The sequence below is a fragment of the Telmatherina bonti genome (genome assembly GCF_933228915.1).
Source record: "Telmatherina bonti genome assembly, chromosome: 16".
Lineage (NCBI taxonomy): Eukaryota > Metazoa > Chordata > Actinopteri > Atheriniformes > Telmatherinidae > Telmatherina > Telmatherina bonti.
Window position 1 is genome coordinate 35,352,972 of NC_136614.1, and position 15,798 is coordinate 35,368,769.

The 15,798-nt window shown below is 47.5% G+C and overlaps 1 protein-coding gene across 1 annotated transcript; it reads left to right on the forward strand.

Moving 5' to 3' along the window:
- The first annotated feature begins 924 nt into the window (after positions 1-924).
- mcm9 (minichromosome maintenance 9 homologous recombination repair factor) lies at positions 925-15,554 on the forward strand. Its single transcript, XM_079255755.1, has 15 exons — positions 925-1,004; positions 2,308-2,487; positions 2,667-2,811; positions 3,879-3,985; positions 4,059-4,265; positions 4,335-4,416; positions 6,359-6,556; positions 6,634-6,759; positions 8,719-8,838; positions 8,925-9,099; positions 10,721-10,923; positions 11,069-11,272; positions 12,012-12,094; positions 13,942-14,087; positions 14,200-15,554. The coding sequence occupies exons 2-15, from the start codon at positions 2,323-2,325 to the stop codon at positions 15,467-15,469; spliced, it is 3,231 nt and encodes a 1,076-aa protein (XP_079111881.1). The 5' UTR covers positions 925-1,004; positions 2,308-2,322; the 3' UTR covers positions 15,470-15,554.
- The last annotated feature ends 244 nt before the right edge of the window (positions 15,555-15,798 follow it).

Genomic DNA, 15,798 nt, shown 5'->3' on the forward strand with positions numbered 1-15,798 from the left:
GCTCACGCTGCGTCCGCCAACGCGGCTGTACCGCTAACGCTGCGTCCGCTAGCGCGGCTGTACCGCTAACGCTGCGTCCTCTAGCGCAGCTGTACCGCTAACGCTGCGTCCGCTAGCGCGGCCATGCCGCTGACGCTGCGTCCGCTAGCGCGGCTATGCCGCTAACGCTGCGTCCGCTAGCGCGGCTGTACCGCTAACGCTGCGTCCGCTAGCGCGGCTGTACCGCTAGCGCGGCTATGCCGCTAACGCTGCGTCCGCTAGCGCGGCTGTACCGCTAACGCTGCGTCCGCTAGCGCGGCAGTGCCGCTAACGCTGCGTCCGCTAGCGCGGCTGTGCTGCTCATGCACGATGCCGGACGCGGCGTGGATCAGAATAGGCTGTCGTACTCATAAACGAATGGTATAACAGAAAGAAAGATGATGAACACATTTCGTAAAAAAAATAATAAAACAACCGAACGCGATCTCCGAACCGCTCGGTGTTCTGACAGGACCGGACTGACCCAGTGGGACCGGATGAAACCAGTAGAGGGCAGCAGCTCCCTCCAGAGGGCGCGAGATGGCTAAAAAAAAACAACATGCAGAAGAAGAAGACGACTGTCAGGAAACTGTTTTTTCACTAATTATAATTATTATTTGTTGTTGTTGTTTTTTTTTTTTTAATCAACACTACTCATCGGTTAGTGGCGAAAATAAAAAATAACAGTTATTATAAACCGACAATACACACCAGCAAAATAACTACAGACGGAAGTAACAACCACAAGATGCGGAAGTATTGGAAAAAAAACCCGCCAAACACAACTGTTTAGACTGAAGTCTCTCTCTCTCTCTCTCTCTCTCTGTGTGTGTGTGTGTGTGTGTGTGTGTGTGTGTGTGTGTGTGTGTTTTCTGTGTGGTGGAGCAGAAATTGCAGAAGCAAAGAGAAGCGTCCCCTTGGCTGAGACATGTTAAACTTTCTGTCCTCACCAGGAACCCTGACAGACACAAAACTTCTGCTTCCAGGTACGAGTTGTTTCTGTAACAGATCTACCGGCTGATCACTGAATAAAAACACCTAATTTATAATGCAATGCTTTATTAGACCTGTCAGGAGCCAGAGAATCTGACATTTTAGCTGCTTGTATTGAAGCTGAAGGAAGATGTTACTGATGGAGTTTGGTTCTTTCTAGGGCTGCTCGATTATGGGCAAAAATTATAATCAAGATTATTTTGACTGAAACTGAGATCGTGATTATTTAACACGATTATCCTTTTATCTTTAACATGATTTTTTTTTTTACATTAAACCGTGACTTTAAAAAAATGTCTTTAGCGTTCCACATATTTCAGAAAACAAACAAGTAACATGAAGCGTTTTCTTGACAAAGTGCAAATACTGATGTAAGGTGAATAGATAAATATAGGTAGATTAAAGACGCTGCACGTCGTGGTGTTCTAGACTCTTGTCGGGCATTATAACCGTCTAACACACGGTCACGAGTTGTTTAATCCGCTCAGGGTCCCACACAGTAAATATTTTTTTTTATAACACATTTGTATTTCTTTTCTACAACGTTTGTTGAAGTATCGGAAACATTTTACGTTGGCCTGGATGTAGTTTTATACCAAACAACCGCTGTCAGGCTGCAGCGCGTTTCTCTCATTCACCTGTTAAAAGACAGCCGATCTGAACCAGCTGGTTAACGCGTTGCTATGGTAACGCCCCGTAACGGAGGGATATTACAGTGTTTAACTGGCCGAACTATGTATAGGAGAATAATGCAGCCAGTTGTCACTGACAATGGTATAAACTATGTTTCCACAACCTACTGCAGTTATTCTACATTGACCTGCAGCCGGAGCCGACTGAGACTGGCCGCCTGGGAGTGCTTTAGGACGGGAGAGGCTCCCGCTGCTCCTTCCTTACAGTAACTGCAGAACAATATGTGCCTTCAAGTCAGTCGCCAAAACACCAGAAAAGTCTCTAATAACTCCAGTAAAAGATGCTAGATTTGTCGCTAGTCGCTTTTAACAAAAAAAGTCTCCAGATTTAGGGAGAAAGTCGCCAAGTTGGCAACTAATAGCAGGAGAGGAAACTGCCAAGAGAAAAATAATCACACCCCTTTATTTTTATCATCTTGAAAACCCAGATCATAATTGAGATTAAAATCCGATTAATCGCCCAGACCTAGTTTCTTCCCTTAATTATTATTATTTATTATTCTTTATTATTATTTCATTTAGTTCATTATTATCTACTACAATATTGAATTTCCCTTTGGGGATTAATAAAGTATTTTTCGTTTCGTGTCATTCTGGGTTCCAGACGCTCTGCTTCATCATGTCTATGAGTCCAGAGCAGGAGGCCCTGATTGGCCGGGTGTTCCACGCCTATCTGACAGAGCATCACCACAAGGACATTGTTCATCTCAACGCAGACGCCAGCGAGGAGACCCATCTTCCTGTTGTGGTGAACGCCATGACGTTGTTTGAGGCGAACATGGAGGTGACCTTAAGATTGTGGCTCCAGGAGGATGTCACATGTTCTGCTTTCTCGTCTCTACTTGTATAATCCGACTGATTTCCAACATCATTTACAGCCATGTGTTGTCGCGTCCCATCTAAAATAAAGAGTCTTGTTGGGTGAGTTCAGGGTGTGTGCTGACGTCCTGCTGTCTCTTACAGGTCGGGGACTTCTTCAACGCTTATCCCAACGACGTTCTGGCTATATTTGACGAAGTGTTACAGAAAAAAGTCATGGAAATATTAGACGGTTCTTCCAGAGTCGAGCAGCAGAGATTGAGACGAAGTTTTCACGCTCGAATCACAGGTCAGATGTTTGTCTCCTTTTCCCAGAAGCACATTTTAACTGGTTTACGGAGAGTTTTTGTCTGGTTCAGGTGAGGTTCTGATGTCATTCTGACTCCAACAACAGTCTGTGTTTGTTCATCTTCAGAGAGAATACATAAAATTATTCATGCAAACTAATCAATTTAACTGTTAATCTGTAACATATTCAATCCTCTCATCACCACCAAGCCTCATGATATTTATTGTGTAGAAAATAATTTATGTTTTATGTGTGTTCTAAAATTTTTTATTCAGATAATAAAATGTGCATTTTAAAGGTTAAAATCCTAAAAAAAAAAAAAAATTTAATGCTGAATCTGAAATGTTTAAGATGTTTATGAAAAGAAAAACCACCAGAATAATATTTGATGTTTTCGGACAGTTTTGGGCGTGAAGGAGACCAGGGGGAGTAAAAAGCATTGATGCTTTTTACTCCCCCTGGTCTCCTTCAGATCTCCTCCGTTGATCTGTTGATCAACAGAGCATCCAAGATGTGAAACAGACAGACTAGTTTGGGGCTGCAGGGCTTGAACCGCCGACCTTCAGGTCCTCTGACCTGAAGGTCGGCGGTTCTTCTGGATCTTCTGTAGTGTATTTAATAAAACCAACAACTTGCAACCAGTTTACGGCATGTTTAAAGCCAGTTGTGGATCACGCAGCCGGTCTTTGCAAAAGTAATTTCTGCTTGTTTGTTTTTACTTTAGCGTAAACAGCTGCATCATCAGCGAACAGCTGACAGTCCTCATGCTGCAGGAAACTTTTGATACTGAGTAGTAACGGTCCGAGAGCTGAGCCCTGAGGGACACCAGGGTTGCTTCTGCAGCACGTATGTCGCTTGGTGTGTTTTTCAGTCGTCGCTGCTCTACATACACCACCTTTACCTGAGAGGTGCAGATCTTCTTCACGGCGCTGCGGTCCACAGTATCAGTCATCGTTCCACCTCGCTAATAACGACGATCAGCTCAGCAGTCGGCAGGATAGACGGCGGGAAACCAGTGGTTTGTTTTTGCTGATGAGCAGTTTGACGTTAAAGCAATCTGTGTGCAGGTTTACCGGTGTGTCCAGAACTGACCCGACACACCATTCCCAGGTCCAGAGATGTTGGACACTTCCTGTCTGTGACAGGGACCGTCATACGTACCAGCGTTGCCAAGGTAACGCTGCATGTTGCATACTGCAGATGAGTTTGGAACCGTGTGTGTTGATCAGGTGGTGTTGGACCCGTAGGTTCTGGAGCATGAGCGGGACTACATGTGCACGAAATGCAAACACGTTTTCAAGGTGCAGGCGGACTTTGACCAGTTCTACACCTTCGTCCCACCTGTGAGCTGTCCCAGTCCCATCGGCTGCAACTCGTACAGGTTCAGCTGTCTGTCCGACGGATCTGAGCCGGCCGCCTGCAGGGACTACCAGGAGATCAAGATCCAGGAGCAGGTCCGGATCCCGAACGGTTCAGCATGATGGTTCCTTTTCTTATTAAAGTCTGAGGTTCTGTTTCTGCAGGTGCAGAGGCTGACGGTGGGCAGCGTTCCTCGGTCGTTAGTGGTGGTTCTGGAGGATGATCTGGTCGACAGCTGTAAATCTGGTGAGAGGCTGGACTTGCCGAACACCTGATTCATTCATAAAAACCCTTTATCATTTTTCTCTCAGATTCTGAGGCTGAAATGATGTAAAATGAATGTATGAACAGATAAAGCAGCATAAAGAGCAACCAGAAGTTTGTAGACATAACACACATTGACCAGCAGTGACCAAGCCTTTTCTCATCTGCACATCATTCTCTCATGTCTGAAACACACACACACACACACACACTGTTTCCATGTTTCCACACGTCTTCCTGCTACTATCTACCTGCTGTCCTCACTGCAGCACCTCCACCTCAGCTGCATCCCAAACGTCTTCCTGGCTTTATTCCAGCCATAGAGGATCATTATTTTCCTGCTTTTCTCATCACTTGTTGATCTTTGGCTGCTCCTGATTGGACGTTACCGTCAGTTTAAGCTCTCTGATTGGTGGAAAGTCTGACAGGAAGTGTCTTCATCATCATGTCCAGGTGGAAATAGAGGTCTCTTAGCAACATGGTAGTGATGGTGATGAAGATGTGATAAATATATATTTTTTTCAATTTTTCAGTTCAGCTTTCTTTGTACAGCGCCACTTCACAACAATGTTTTCTCAGGACACTTTACATACACATCATTTCAAGCCAATTCATACATATCCTATAATAGAAACCAACTGATTGCATCGAGTCATGACTTGGATCCAATCCTCCATCCTGAGCTGCACGAGGCGACAGTGGGAAGGAAAAAACTCCCCTCTAACCGGAAGAAAACCTCCGGCAGAACCCGGCTCAGGGAGGGCAGCCATCTGCCTCGACTGGTTGGGGTGGAGAGGACAGGAAAGACAGATCAACATGTACAACTGCACTTATTCAGGAAGACCTGCGGAAAAAAGGAGAAATAAGTTAGAGACGGCAATATTGACATATATTTATACATTAATATATTAGAGAAATAGAGCGAGGTACTTCTCAGTGCATCAGGTAACATCCCCATTGCTACATAAGTAATGGATGGCTAGACTACCCATAACTATAAGAGCAATGAGCAGAACCTGGACAGTTGGGTCCCGTACATGCAGACTCCAACTCAGGAGATGCTCATATCCTCACTATAAGAATCATGGAAAAGGAAGGTTTTCAGCTCCAGCTTAAAGCTGTGGAGGGAGTCTGCCTCCTGTTATAAAAAACCAACTTCTGGCTGGTTTCCAGCAACGACATCTGCTGTCACAGATTAAAGAGATGAAACAGAGTGAAGGTAATGGAGGTCAGGGACCGGTTCTGAAGACCTGGACCTGTACGGACCTGGAAAACTGGAAAACGGCAGCGAGAATGTTACCGTAGCAACAGGAAAACACATCTGAAGCTGGCAAACCAGGATGATGGAGGATCTGACCTCAGGTTCCTCCACCTCTCACTACAGAGAAGCTGACTGTTGACTTCAGGAGGAACAGGAGTAAACAACACTGTTTACATCCTGGGAGAGGAGGTGGAGGAGGTGGAGGTCAGGGAGGTCATGGAGGTGATGCGAGTCGCGACCTCGGAGTTCAGCTGGTTGGAAACGCAGCGCAAAATAAACGGGTGCAGCACTCAGATATCTGAACCTAGTACCATCAGTCTGCTGGAAAAGACCGACTAATCCAAACCCCACCAGAACCAGACCAGAACCAGACCAGAACCAGAACCAGACCCACCAGAACTGATCTAAAACCGAACCCATCTCTTCCAGTTTTTCATGCTGTGTAGCAGCTGGTGGAGTAGACCTGATGTAGCTGTGGTGGAGGTGTTCTGACCTCCAGCCAAGCTAATCAGATCTTCCTGAACAGAGGACGTGTTTCTTCCTGGAGATCCAGAGTCCGACTCTCTCGTTTCTTTATTTTGCCGACCAGTTTAAACACCAGTAACATTTAAACACAGTGGGTTTGGTGAAAAGCGACTCCCCGTGTTCCTGTGGATGTTCCAGGAGACGACGTGACCGTGTTCGGGGTGATGTGTCTCCGCTGGAAGCCGTTCTCCGACGGCGCTCGCTGTGATGTGGAGCTGGTCCTGAAAGCCAACAACCTGGAGGTGAACAACCAGCAGGCTGCAGCGCTGCTCTCCACAGACGTTCAGAGAGAGTTTGAGGATTTCTGGGGCAGCTTCAGACACCATCCCATGGCTGGTATGTATCAGAAAGCGTCGGTTTCTAGTCCGCCTGTCCGCTACGTCAACCTGTCCGATCTGTTCTCCGTCCTGCAGGGAGGAACCAGATCTTGGCCAGTCTGTGTCCGCAGGTTTTTGGCATGTACGTGGTCAAGCTGGCTGTTGCCATGGTGCTGGCCGGCGGGGTGCAGAGAACAGATTCTTCTGGAACCAAGATCAGAGGTACCCCCTCTTCTTTATCAACACCTAACAGATTCCCCCCCCCCCCCCCCCCCCCCCCCCAAGCTGGTTTCCCACCAGCATTCCCAGCACTTTAACTAGCAGTGTCAAAGAATTCATGGAAGTCTGGAAACTTGATTCTGGAGGCGGACCCACTTCAGCGGTTCTTTAACCTCTAGTCTGTTTACAGTAAAACTGTAACGATTTGTCGACACGTCGCGTTATAAACGCCGTAACGGCTTTGCTAATAAAACGCCGCTCCAGGCAACTTAACGCTGTTTACCAGCCACGGCTTTTCAGACAGTAGAAGAACTCTAAACATCGAGCAAATGACGCAAAGCACCACAGGAAGTGCTGGGGGCAGTACTGTCATGTTGTTTAACCAACGAAGAAGAAACTGACAACCTATTTCCAAAGTTTGGGGATATTTCACGCTAAAAAAAGTGTCAAACTGCCAGGCAGAGTCGGCGTACCACGGCAGCACGACAGTCATGCATGAGCATCTGGAAGGAAAGCAGCCAGAGTCATGGTTTCCAGTGTTCCTGATGGTAAAGTTAGCGTTAGCGAGTAGCGATGTGCTGTTGTTACCTCTGCCAAAGAGCTTCTGTTTTTACCGCCGTTTATCTGTTTGTGTTCAAGATAACTCAGAAAGTTCTGGATAGATTTTCATGAAACTTTCAGGAGTTGTTAGAAATGTGAAAAGGAAGAAGTGATTTAATTTTGGTGGTGATCCCAGATGAGTTCCTGCTGTGGAGAACGGAGTCTTTAAAAGGCTCAAACTCAAGCAGAGGTTCTGCTAACAGATCTCAGCTCGCCATGATCCTCAGTGTTACCTGGCTGAGCTCCGTCTGAACCCACCATGCTGACTGATGATCTGCAGCCTCGACCTGCATCTGTAGGAGATGATAGCTCAGCTCTCCAGACCTGCAAACGTGTCCTGGATCTGTTCTGTCATGTTTTTAAAACAATTTTAGGTCATTTATAAAACACTAAATATTAAAATGGCTGATAATTTCTCTCAAAAGAAAATTAAACTATTTTCCCCTTGTTTAAATAATTCATGAACAAGTCTCAGGATCTAATTCTGTTTCTAAAACCATCAGTGTAACAAACTGAACACATCTGTTTCATCCTCCACAAGAGTCTGTCCCTGTAAAGTCCCCTGAGACGCAGATCCATCTGCTGAATGTCGGTTTTATTAATAATTATTAACCTCCTTAATATTCACCAACAGTTTGACGTTCATGCTTCTCATGGAGATTTTTCATTAAAATCAGGTCATATTTAAGAACGCATTTACAAAGATCCATGAGAAGGTTTTGGTGAATGAGGATGCCGGTGATGCTGCAACAGATGCAAGAAACGTTGGTATCGTTTATTCTCAAGGCTACGATCGAAACCTTCTCCTTACATTTCATCCCGACTGGAGGGGCGCTCTGGATTTCATCCCACTCGTCCCAGTAGCTTCATCACTTTTAAAGTCCCATTTGTTTCCTCAGAGTTCAGCAAGTCAGCCTTTTTTTAACGCTCCGCATACATGAAACACTTCAACAATCTCTGGGTCTGCAGATCATCTCCTCTTTTAATGATTATAAACGCTTAATGTCTGATTTTTTAAATTTGTCCTGTAATCGTTTAACATTTTATTCTCTGTTTATGATTGTGTTGCTGTAAACTCGTCGTCTGTGTAAATGAGGGAAACCTCAGTGACTAACTAAATAAAATAAATGTGGTTCTAAAGTCAGGGTTTTATCTAAGCAGAGATAAACTGGAGGCTTGGTCGGCCACAGCATCAGGTGAGATGTAAAAACTGGACTGTCACATGGTGGCGCTCTGCCGGTTCTCTGATCACATCTGTCCAAACAGCAGACTGATGTTCAGTCTGAAACCATCGGCTTGACAGCTCCTCTTCATGCTCCTCAGCTTTTAATAAGGACTGCCTGTGTCACCTGCTCTCTCCAGGTGAGTGTCACATGCTGCTGGTTGGAGATCCAGGTACCGGGAAGTCTCAGTTCCTGAAGTACGCCGCGAAGGTTGTGTCCCGCTCCGTTCTTACAGCTGGAATTGGATCAACTAGTGCAGGTAGGTCCTCCTCAGTGATCAGAAGGTTGTCTTCAGTCAGAAACAGGATTTATTGTCGGTTTACAGGTTTGTTGTTGCATTTGAAGGCCTGACGGTTGCTGCGGTGAAGGATGGAGGGGACTGGCACCTGGAGGCTGGAGCCCTGGTTCTCTCTGACGGTGGTCTGTGCTGCATCGATGAATTCAACAGCATCAAGGAACACGACCGCATCAGCATTCATGAAGCCATGGAGCAGCAGTCCATCAGTGTGGCCAAAGCTGGGTAACAAGCAAGCGGCAACTTCTGGCGGTTAAAAATAAAGCCTGTGGATTAAACTGCAGTTCCACCTTCATCCACTAGGGGCTCCAAAACGGAGAAAATCCCCATAGACTCCCATGTTAAAAAGACCAACTTCACAGCAGAAATAAACATGTTTACAGCAGGAATAAACAGGTTTACAGCAGAAATAAACATGTTTACAGCAGGAATAAACATGTTTACAGCAGGAATAAACAGGTTTACAGCAGAAATAAACATGTTTACAGCAGGAATAAACAGGTTTACAGCCTGGTACAAAAATCCATTTTAGGTTTAATAGGTCAGGCTTCATGACAACTGTGGGGGGAGTGAATTTTTTTCTAACTTGTTCGTTTAAAAGTAATTTAATCTCAAAGTTCGGCATATTTAGGGGCGTGTCCTTTTGATTGTCAGGTATCCGATCTCCCACTTCAAGTCACAAGAACGCAGAACCGCGGTTTTTAGCCGGTTAACAACGTGACTTAGCTTTAGCCCGCTTAACTCCGTTAGCTGGTTAGCTCCTGTTATCTCCGGGTTAGCTCGGTTAGCTCTTAGCTACAGAAAGCTCGGAGTTCGCTTGATGTCAATCATCCACCATGACGCTCACAGCCCCCCTCTCAACTCCACCTCTTTGACCATATTTGTATTTTCCGGGTGAGACGACACGCATGCCCCTGCCAAGATGGCGATGGTAGGAACCGCCCACCGAGCTTCAATTCAGCTCTTCAGAAACCTACGGGTGACGTCATGGAGTCTCCGCCCATCTTTTATATACAGTCTATGGTGAGAAGACCGTATAAACCCTCTTAGAGATCCACCTACGTCAGTGTTGTAGTCCGACTTTACTTCTTCATCACAGACCCCCCTGTGCAGCTGCAGCATCAGACCCTGCAGCACTGAAGATGTTTGCAGACAGCAGCAAGCAACGCCAATATGTTATAGCAAGCTAATATGTAGCGTAGCAGCAATGCTAACATGTAGCATAGCAACACGACAGGGAGAAACTCGGCTAAAAGACTAGACCAGCATCCAAACCAAACTCAGTTCAAACCTCAAACAGGAAACATGAGAACATCAGAGTCCACTTAGAACTTCTGGTCATTTCTCCACATAAAGACGACGTCATGAAAGCAGAGACTCTGCGGGTTACAGAGACGTCTGTCTCACCAGTGGGGGACTGGGGCCTGCACACACAGCTCTTGTGAAGAAAACTTTCATTTGTTATGAAGTAGCCTAGCTTTGGGTTTGGGTCCCTGTCGTACTGACATCGTGAACCACTGTGGGCCCTTAACCCTCTTCAGCCCTTCCAATGGCTCTAATGGTGCTGGGAAATGGCCGGCCCACTGCTCTGTAGTCCATATAAATACAGACACTAATTATGTAATCGCGATTTATGAAGCAGAAATGAAACTGAACTTTTGGGTTTGTTATTTCAGGCAGGAGGTATCTGGTTTAAGCTTTTCCTTCTTTGGTCCTCATGGTGGATGGTTTAAGTTCTCCTAAAATCAGATGTTCTTCGGTTGCTTCGGGTTTGATAAAGATGAATTTGCCTTTCCGGGTTTCTGTCTGAACCTGGGCCTGAGCTGGGTCTCTGTGTGTCTCTCAGCATGGTGTGTAAGCTGAACACCAGAACCACCATCTTGGCAGCTACCAACCCGAAAGGCCAGTACGACTCCAACGAGCCTCTCTCCGTCAATGTGGCTCTGGCCAGCCCTTTGTTGAGCCGGTTCGATCTGGTTCTGGTTCTGCTGGACACCAGAAATGCAGAGTGGGACCGCATCATCTCCTCATTCATTCTGGAAGACAGAGGTGATGACAGAAAGTTTAATGTGTTCATCGTTTATCTTCTGCTGGAGTTGCAGATTAAAGATGTTTAAAGCTCTGAACTGGACCAGATGGATGAAACGCAGTAAAAATAAACGTCTGGTTTGAAGGTTTCTGCTGTTCCTTGCAGGCCTTCCTGCTGAGTCTTCTGCTCTCTGGTCCATGGAGAAGATGAAGGCTTACTTTAGCGTCATAAAACAGTTGCAACCGCAGGTGTCTGAAGAAGCCAATCACATCCTGACCCGCTACTACCAGCTGCAGCGGCAGAGCGACGTTCGCAGCGCCGCCCGGACAACCATCCGCATGCTGGAGAGTCTGAGCCGACTGGCTGAAGGTTAGCCTGCTGTTGCTCTAATTCACTTCAGTCAAACTGAGGCGGGGGGGGGGTCTGGAAACTCACCGTTTTGCTTCACATGAGAGTTGATGGCCAAAACTCTGAGATCTCTAAGGTCCAATGGAGCTTCATGTGTGTCGAGAAAAACTTTAGACTGTTCTGGATTTAACAGGAAGCCAATGAAAAGGAGGTAAACTTCTGATGAAAGTTCTCATCAGGACCCTTCACTGCAGTCTTTTGGGTCAGGCGGAGAATTTTTAGAACATTTTCTGGAATGGAATCGAATCGGGTCGTTAGCAAATCGCCAAAGCTGGACTGTTCAGTAATTTTACCTGCATGAAAAGTATCGGTCCAAGTAAAGGAACTCTGAAGATCTCCTGACTAACTCTTCACATGACCCAAAATACCTTCCCAGGATATGTACTGCATGTTAAACACTTGGAGTACATACCTGCAGATTACTCTGATCAGATTAGTGCAGGTGTGTTAATCTAGAGATAAACAGTTGTGATGTGAGGACGCTGATGTGTGGTTTGCAGCTCTGAGTTGTGTTTGTCTATGAAAGCTTCCCGCTGTAGCTCCTTCCTTGTTCTGATCAGATATATTGATCAGTGTTTGATCCAGGTAACCACTAACTGCATGTCTCTGGTGTTAGGAAGCTGAGCTGCTGAAGGTTTCCCTCAGTGTGGAGAGACCAGAACCACGGTGGTACTGACTCTGTTCTGTTCTGACCCTCCAGCCCACGCCAGGCTCATGTTCAGAGAGACCGTAACCATAGAGGACGCCGTGGTCGCCGTCTCGGTCATGGAGTGCTCCATGCAGGTGAGAACATCTCACCGTCTGCTGCTGCGGCACCTGTTTCTGTTATGCATGTCTCCGTTCATCTTCACCTGTCTCCATCTGTCTCCACCCATCTTCAACCATCTCCATCTGTCTCCTCCCATGTCTATCCATCTTCAACCATCTCCATCTGTCTCCACCCATGTCTATCCATCTTCAACCATCTCCATCTGTCTCCTCCCATGTCTATCCATCTTCAACCATCTCCATCTGTCTCCTCCCATGTCTATCCATCTTCAACCATCTCCATCCGTCTCCACCCATGTCTATCCATCTTCAACCATCTCCATCTGTCTCCTCCCATGTCTATCCATCTTCAACCATCTCCATCTGTCTCCTCCCATGTCTATCCATCTTCAACCATCTCCATCCGTCTCCACCCATGTCTATCCATCTTCAACCATCTCCATCTGTCTCCTCCCATGTCTATCCATCTTCAACCATCTCCATCTGTCTCCTCCCATGTCTATCCATCTTCAACCATCTCCATCTGTCTCCTCCCATGTCTATCCATCTTCAACCATCTCCATCTGTCTCCTCCCATGTCTATCCATCTTCAACCATCTCCATCTGTCTCCTCCCATGTCTATCCATCTTCAACCATCTCCATCTGTCTCCTCCCATGTCTATCCATCTTCAACCATCTCCATCTGTCTCCACCCATGTCTATCCATCTTCAACCATCTCCATCTGTCTCCTCCCATGTCTATCCATCTTCAACCATCTCCATCCGTCTCCACCCATGTCTATCCATCTTCAACCATCTCCATCTGTCTCCTCCCATGTCTATCCATCTTCAACCATCTCCATCTGTCTCCACCCATGTCTATCCATCTTCAACCATCTCCATCTGTCTCCACCCATGTCTATCCATCTTCAACCATCTCCATCCGTCTCCACCCATGTCTATCCATCTTCAACCATTTCCATCTGTCTCCACCCATGTCTATCCATCTTCAACCATCTCCATCTGTCTCCACCCATGTCTATCCATCTTCAACCATCTCCATCTGTCTCCTCCCATGTCTATCCATCTTCAACCATCTCCATCTGTCTCCACCCATGTCTATCCATCTTCAACCATCTCCATCTGTCTCCACCCATGTCTATCCATCTTCAACCATCTCCATCTGTCTCCACCCATGTCTATCCATCTTCAACCATTTCCATCCATCTCCACCCATGTCTATCCATCTTCAACCATCTCCATCCATCTCCACCCATGTCTATCCATCTTCAACCATCTCCATCAGTCTCCACCCATGTCTATCCATCTTCAATCATCTCCATCTGTCTCCTCCCATGTCTATCCATCTTCAACCATCTCCATCCATCTCCACCCATTTCTATCCATCTTCACCTTTCTCCATTTCTGTTGTCTTCATCTGTCTTCACCCGTCTCCATGTATTTCCATCCATATCCACATGTCACTGTTTATCTCCACCTCCACCTTTCTCCATCTGTCTGCATAAATCTTAACTTGTCTTTTAGTCTTTGCAGTCTCTGTTTCCACCTGTCTTCATTTGTCTCCGCCCATCTCCATTCATCTCCATTCATCTCCACCCGTCTCCATCTGTGTTCCCTCACCTCTATTTTACTCCACCATCTCTAGTGTCTCCACCCGTTTCCATCCATGTGTTGCTGTTTGTCCCCATCTCCACCCTTGTCCCTCTTGTCTCCACCCGTCTCCATGTACTATGAAAGTCCAGTGGGTTCTGACACGGTGAAGACGATGCAGCAGCATCGTTTTGTTTCTGACCCGGTGACGGTTAGATGATCTTCTCCTTCTCCACGTTGATCTTCTCCTTTCCTCCGTGTCCTCCGTCAGGGCGGCGCTCTGCTGGGAAACGTGAACACATTGCTGACCTCGTTCCCTGCCGACCCGGTTCAGCAGTACCTGACTCAGTGTCGGGTTCTGCTGAACGGACTGGACCTGCCTCTGCTGCTGCAGCAGGAGATGGACAGGCTGAGCAGGTGAGGAACTTGATGGTCCAGGTGGTCTGAGATATTTCAGCCCAGATGTTCTGTCTTTTAAAAGTTCCTCCTCTGCAGAGAGGTTGACTTCATGGTTGTTCTCCGTCTCCAGGCTGAGGAGCCGCTCCTCAGAGGACCTGGATCACCATCAGCTTCATGCTACAGGTTCTGATGGGTCTGCTGGTGTCTCAGAGGACGGAGGTCTGAGCAGCTTCCACACCATCAGCCCACCAGTTACATCCACCCAGTTCGACCAGAGCAGGAGACCAAACTCTGCTTGGTCCATCAAACATCTGAGCTCTCAGACTGAGGAAGATGATGGGCGAAACATCGACGCTCCACATCTTCTGGAAACTTCCGCACTTTCTCCAGACGAGAAGGAACATGAAAGCCCAGAGGACAGAAGGAAAGAGGAAACCTCGCTGGAGACGAGTGGATCTGGGTTTCATGTGGTTTCCAGACATCTGAGGGACTGGAGAATCTGGCGGCATCAGCAGCATGATGAGGAGGAACGAGGACAACGTGGAGATGAAGGAGCTTCAGATCACCACACCACCACTCCTCCAGCTCAGGGTGGAGGCCGCAGACAGGAGGAGCAGGAGAGGAGCCTGACAGGGATAAAACCCAGCAGAGGAAAGGATGGAACACACACGGAGCTTCAGGGAAAGCTGTCGGCTTTTACCTTCAAACCAAAGAAGATGAGTCCTTCAGGCCACGGCGTCACTGCTCATCCAGAGGAACACATAAAACCAGGACTGAACCCGGTCTGCCAGCCGGACTGGACTCCACTTCCAAATCCCAGGAAGAGAAAAGAGAGAGAGACAGAAAACGGACCAGAAGCCGGTTCCTCTGAAGCCGGTTCCTCTGAAGCCGGTTCCTCTTCTCGGTCAGGAAGTCTGCGAGATGCTGCTTGCCTTGGAGAGCGCATGGAGGAGCGTGGAGATGCTGACGTCTGCTCCGATAACCCACCGAACAGCAAAGCGCTCAGATCAGCCCAGACAACCACGCCTGTGGCTTCCTCCGCTGCTGCCAAACTGTCCAGATTCTCCTTCTGCTCTGTGGTTCCGTCCACAGCTCAGAGCAACACGGAGCGGAGCTCCTCCAGGAGGAGGCCAGAACCTGCAGAGAGCGCGGAGGAGGTGAAAAGCCGAGCAGCTGCAGGAGACAAACCCACAGACCTCCGTCCTCCTCCTGCCGTCTGCATGGCGGATGGCGGTCCAGGTGGCGGTCCCAGGAAGAGGGGGTGTTTTCGTCTCGGCCCAACCACTGGCGCCACCACCGGCGCCGGCGCCAAGGCTCCCCCTTCAGGATGGTCTCTGTTCACCTCAGATGATCCATGTAACGATGTTCTGGACATGGACTGGGACCAAGAGGTTCTGTAGAGACCTCCAAGGTCTGAGACCATCCCAGAAAGACAGATCCACACCGGATTATCAGGACCACGACGTGACCCCACTCTGAAAGTGTGTGTGTGTGTGTGTGCGTGCGTTTGTGTGTGCGTGTTAACCTCATTGGCTGGAACTTTGACTAAATGAGCTCTCTGTCCCATTTGGATCCCAGCTGGAATAAATAAATAAATGTGGACCTGTCGCCTGGCTGAGAGGTCGGTTCCTTTTCACCTCCTGGGTTTTCCTCAGGCAGCAGCAGCTCTGGAGGTCAGAGTCCTTCCTGCCCGAAGGAAGAGGAAAACACCTAAAGGTTTTTCCAACGT

Bases quoted from the DNA above. Each gene is read 5' to 3' on its own strand.
- mcm9 (XM_079255755.1), top strand. From the start codon at position 2,323: ATGTCTATGAGTCCAGAGCAGGAGGCCCTGATTGGCCGGGTGTTCCAC. The intron at 2,488-2,666 runs GTGACCTTAAGA...TGTCTCTTACAG, and splicing joins TGTTTGAGGCGAACATGGAG to GTCGGGGACTTCTTCAACGC. The intron at 6,557-6,633 runs GTATGTATCAGA...TCCGTCCTGCAG, and splicing joins CAGACACCATCCCATGGCTG to GGAGGAACCAGATCTTGGCC.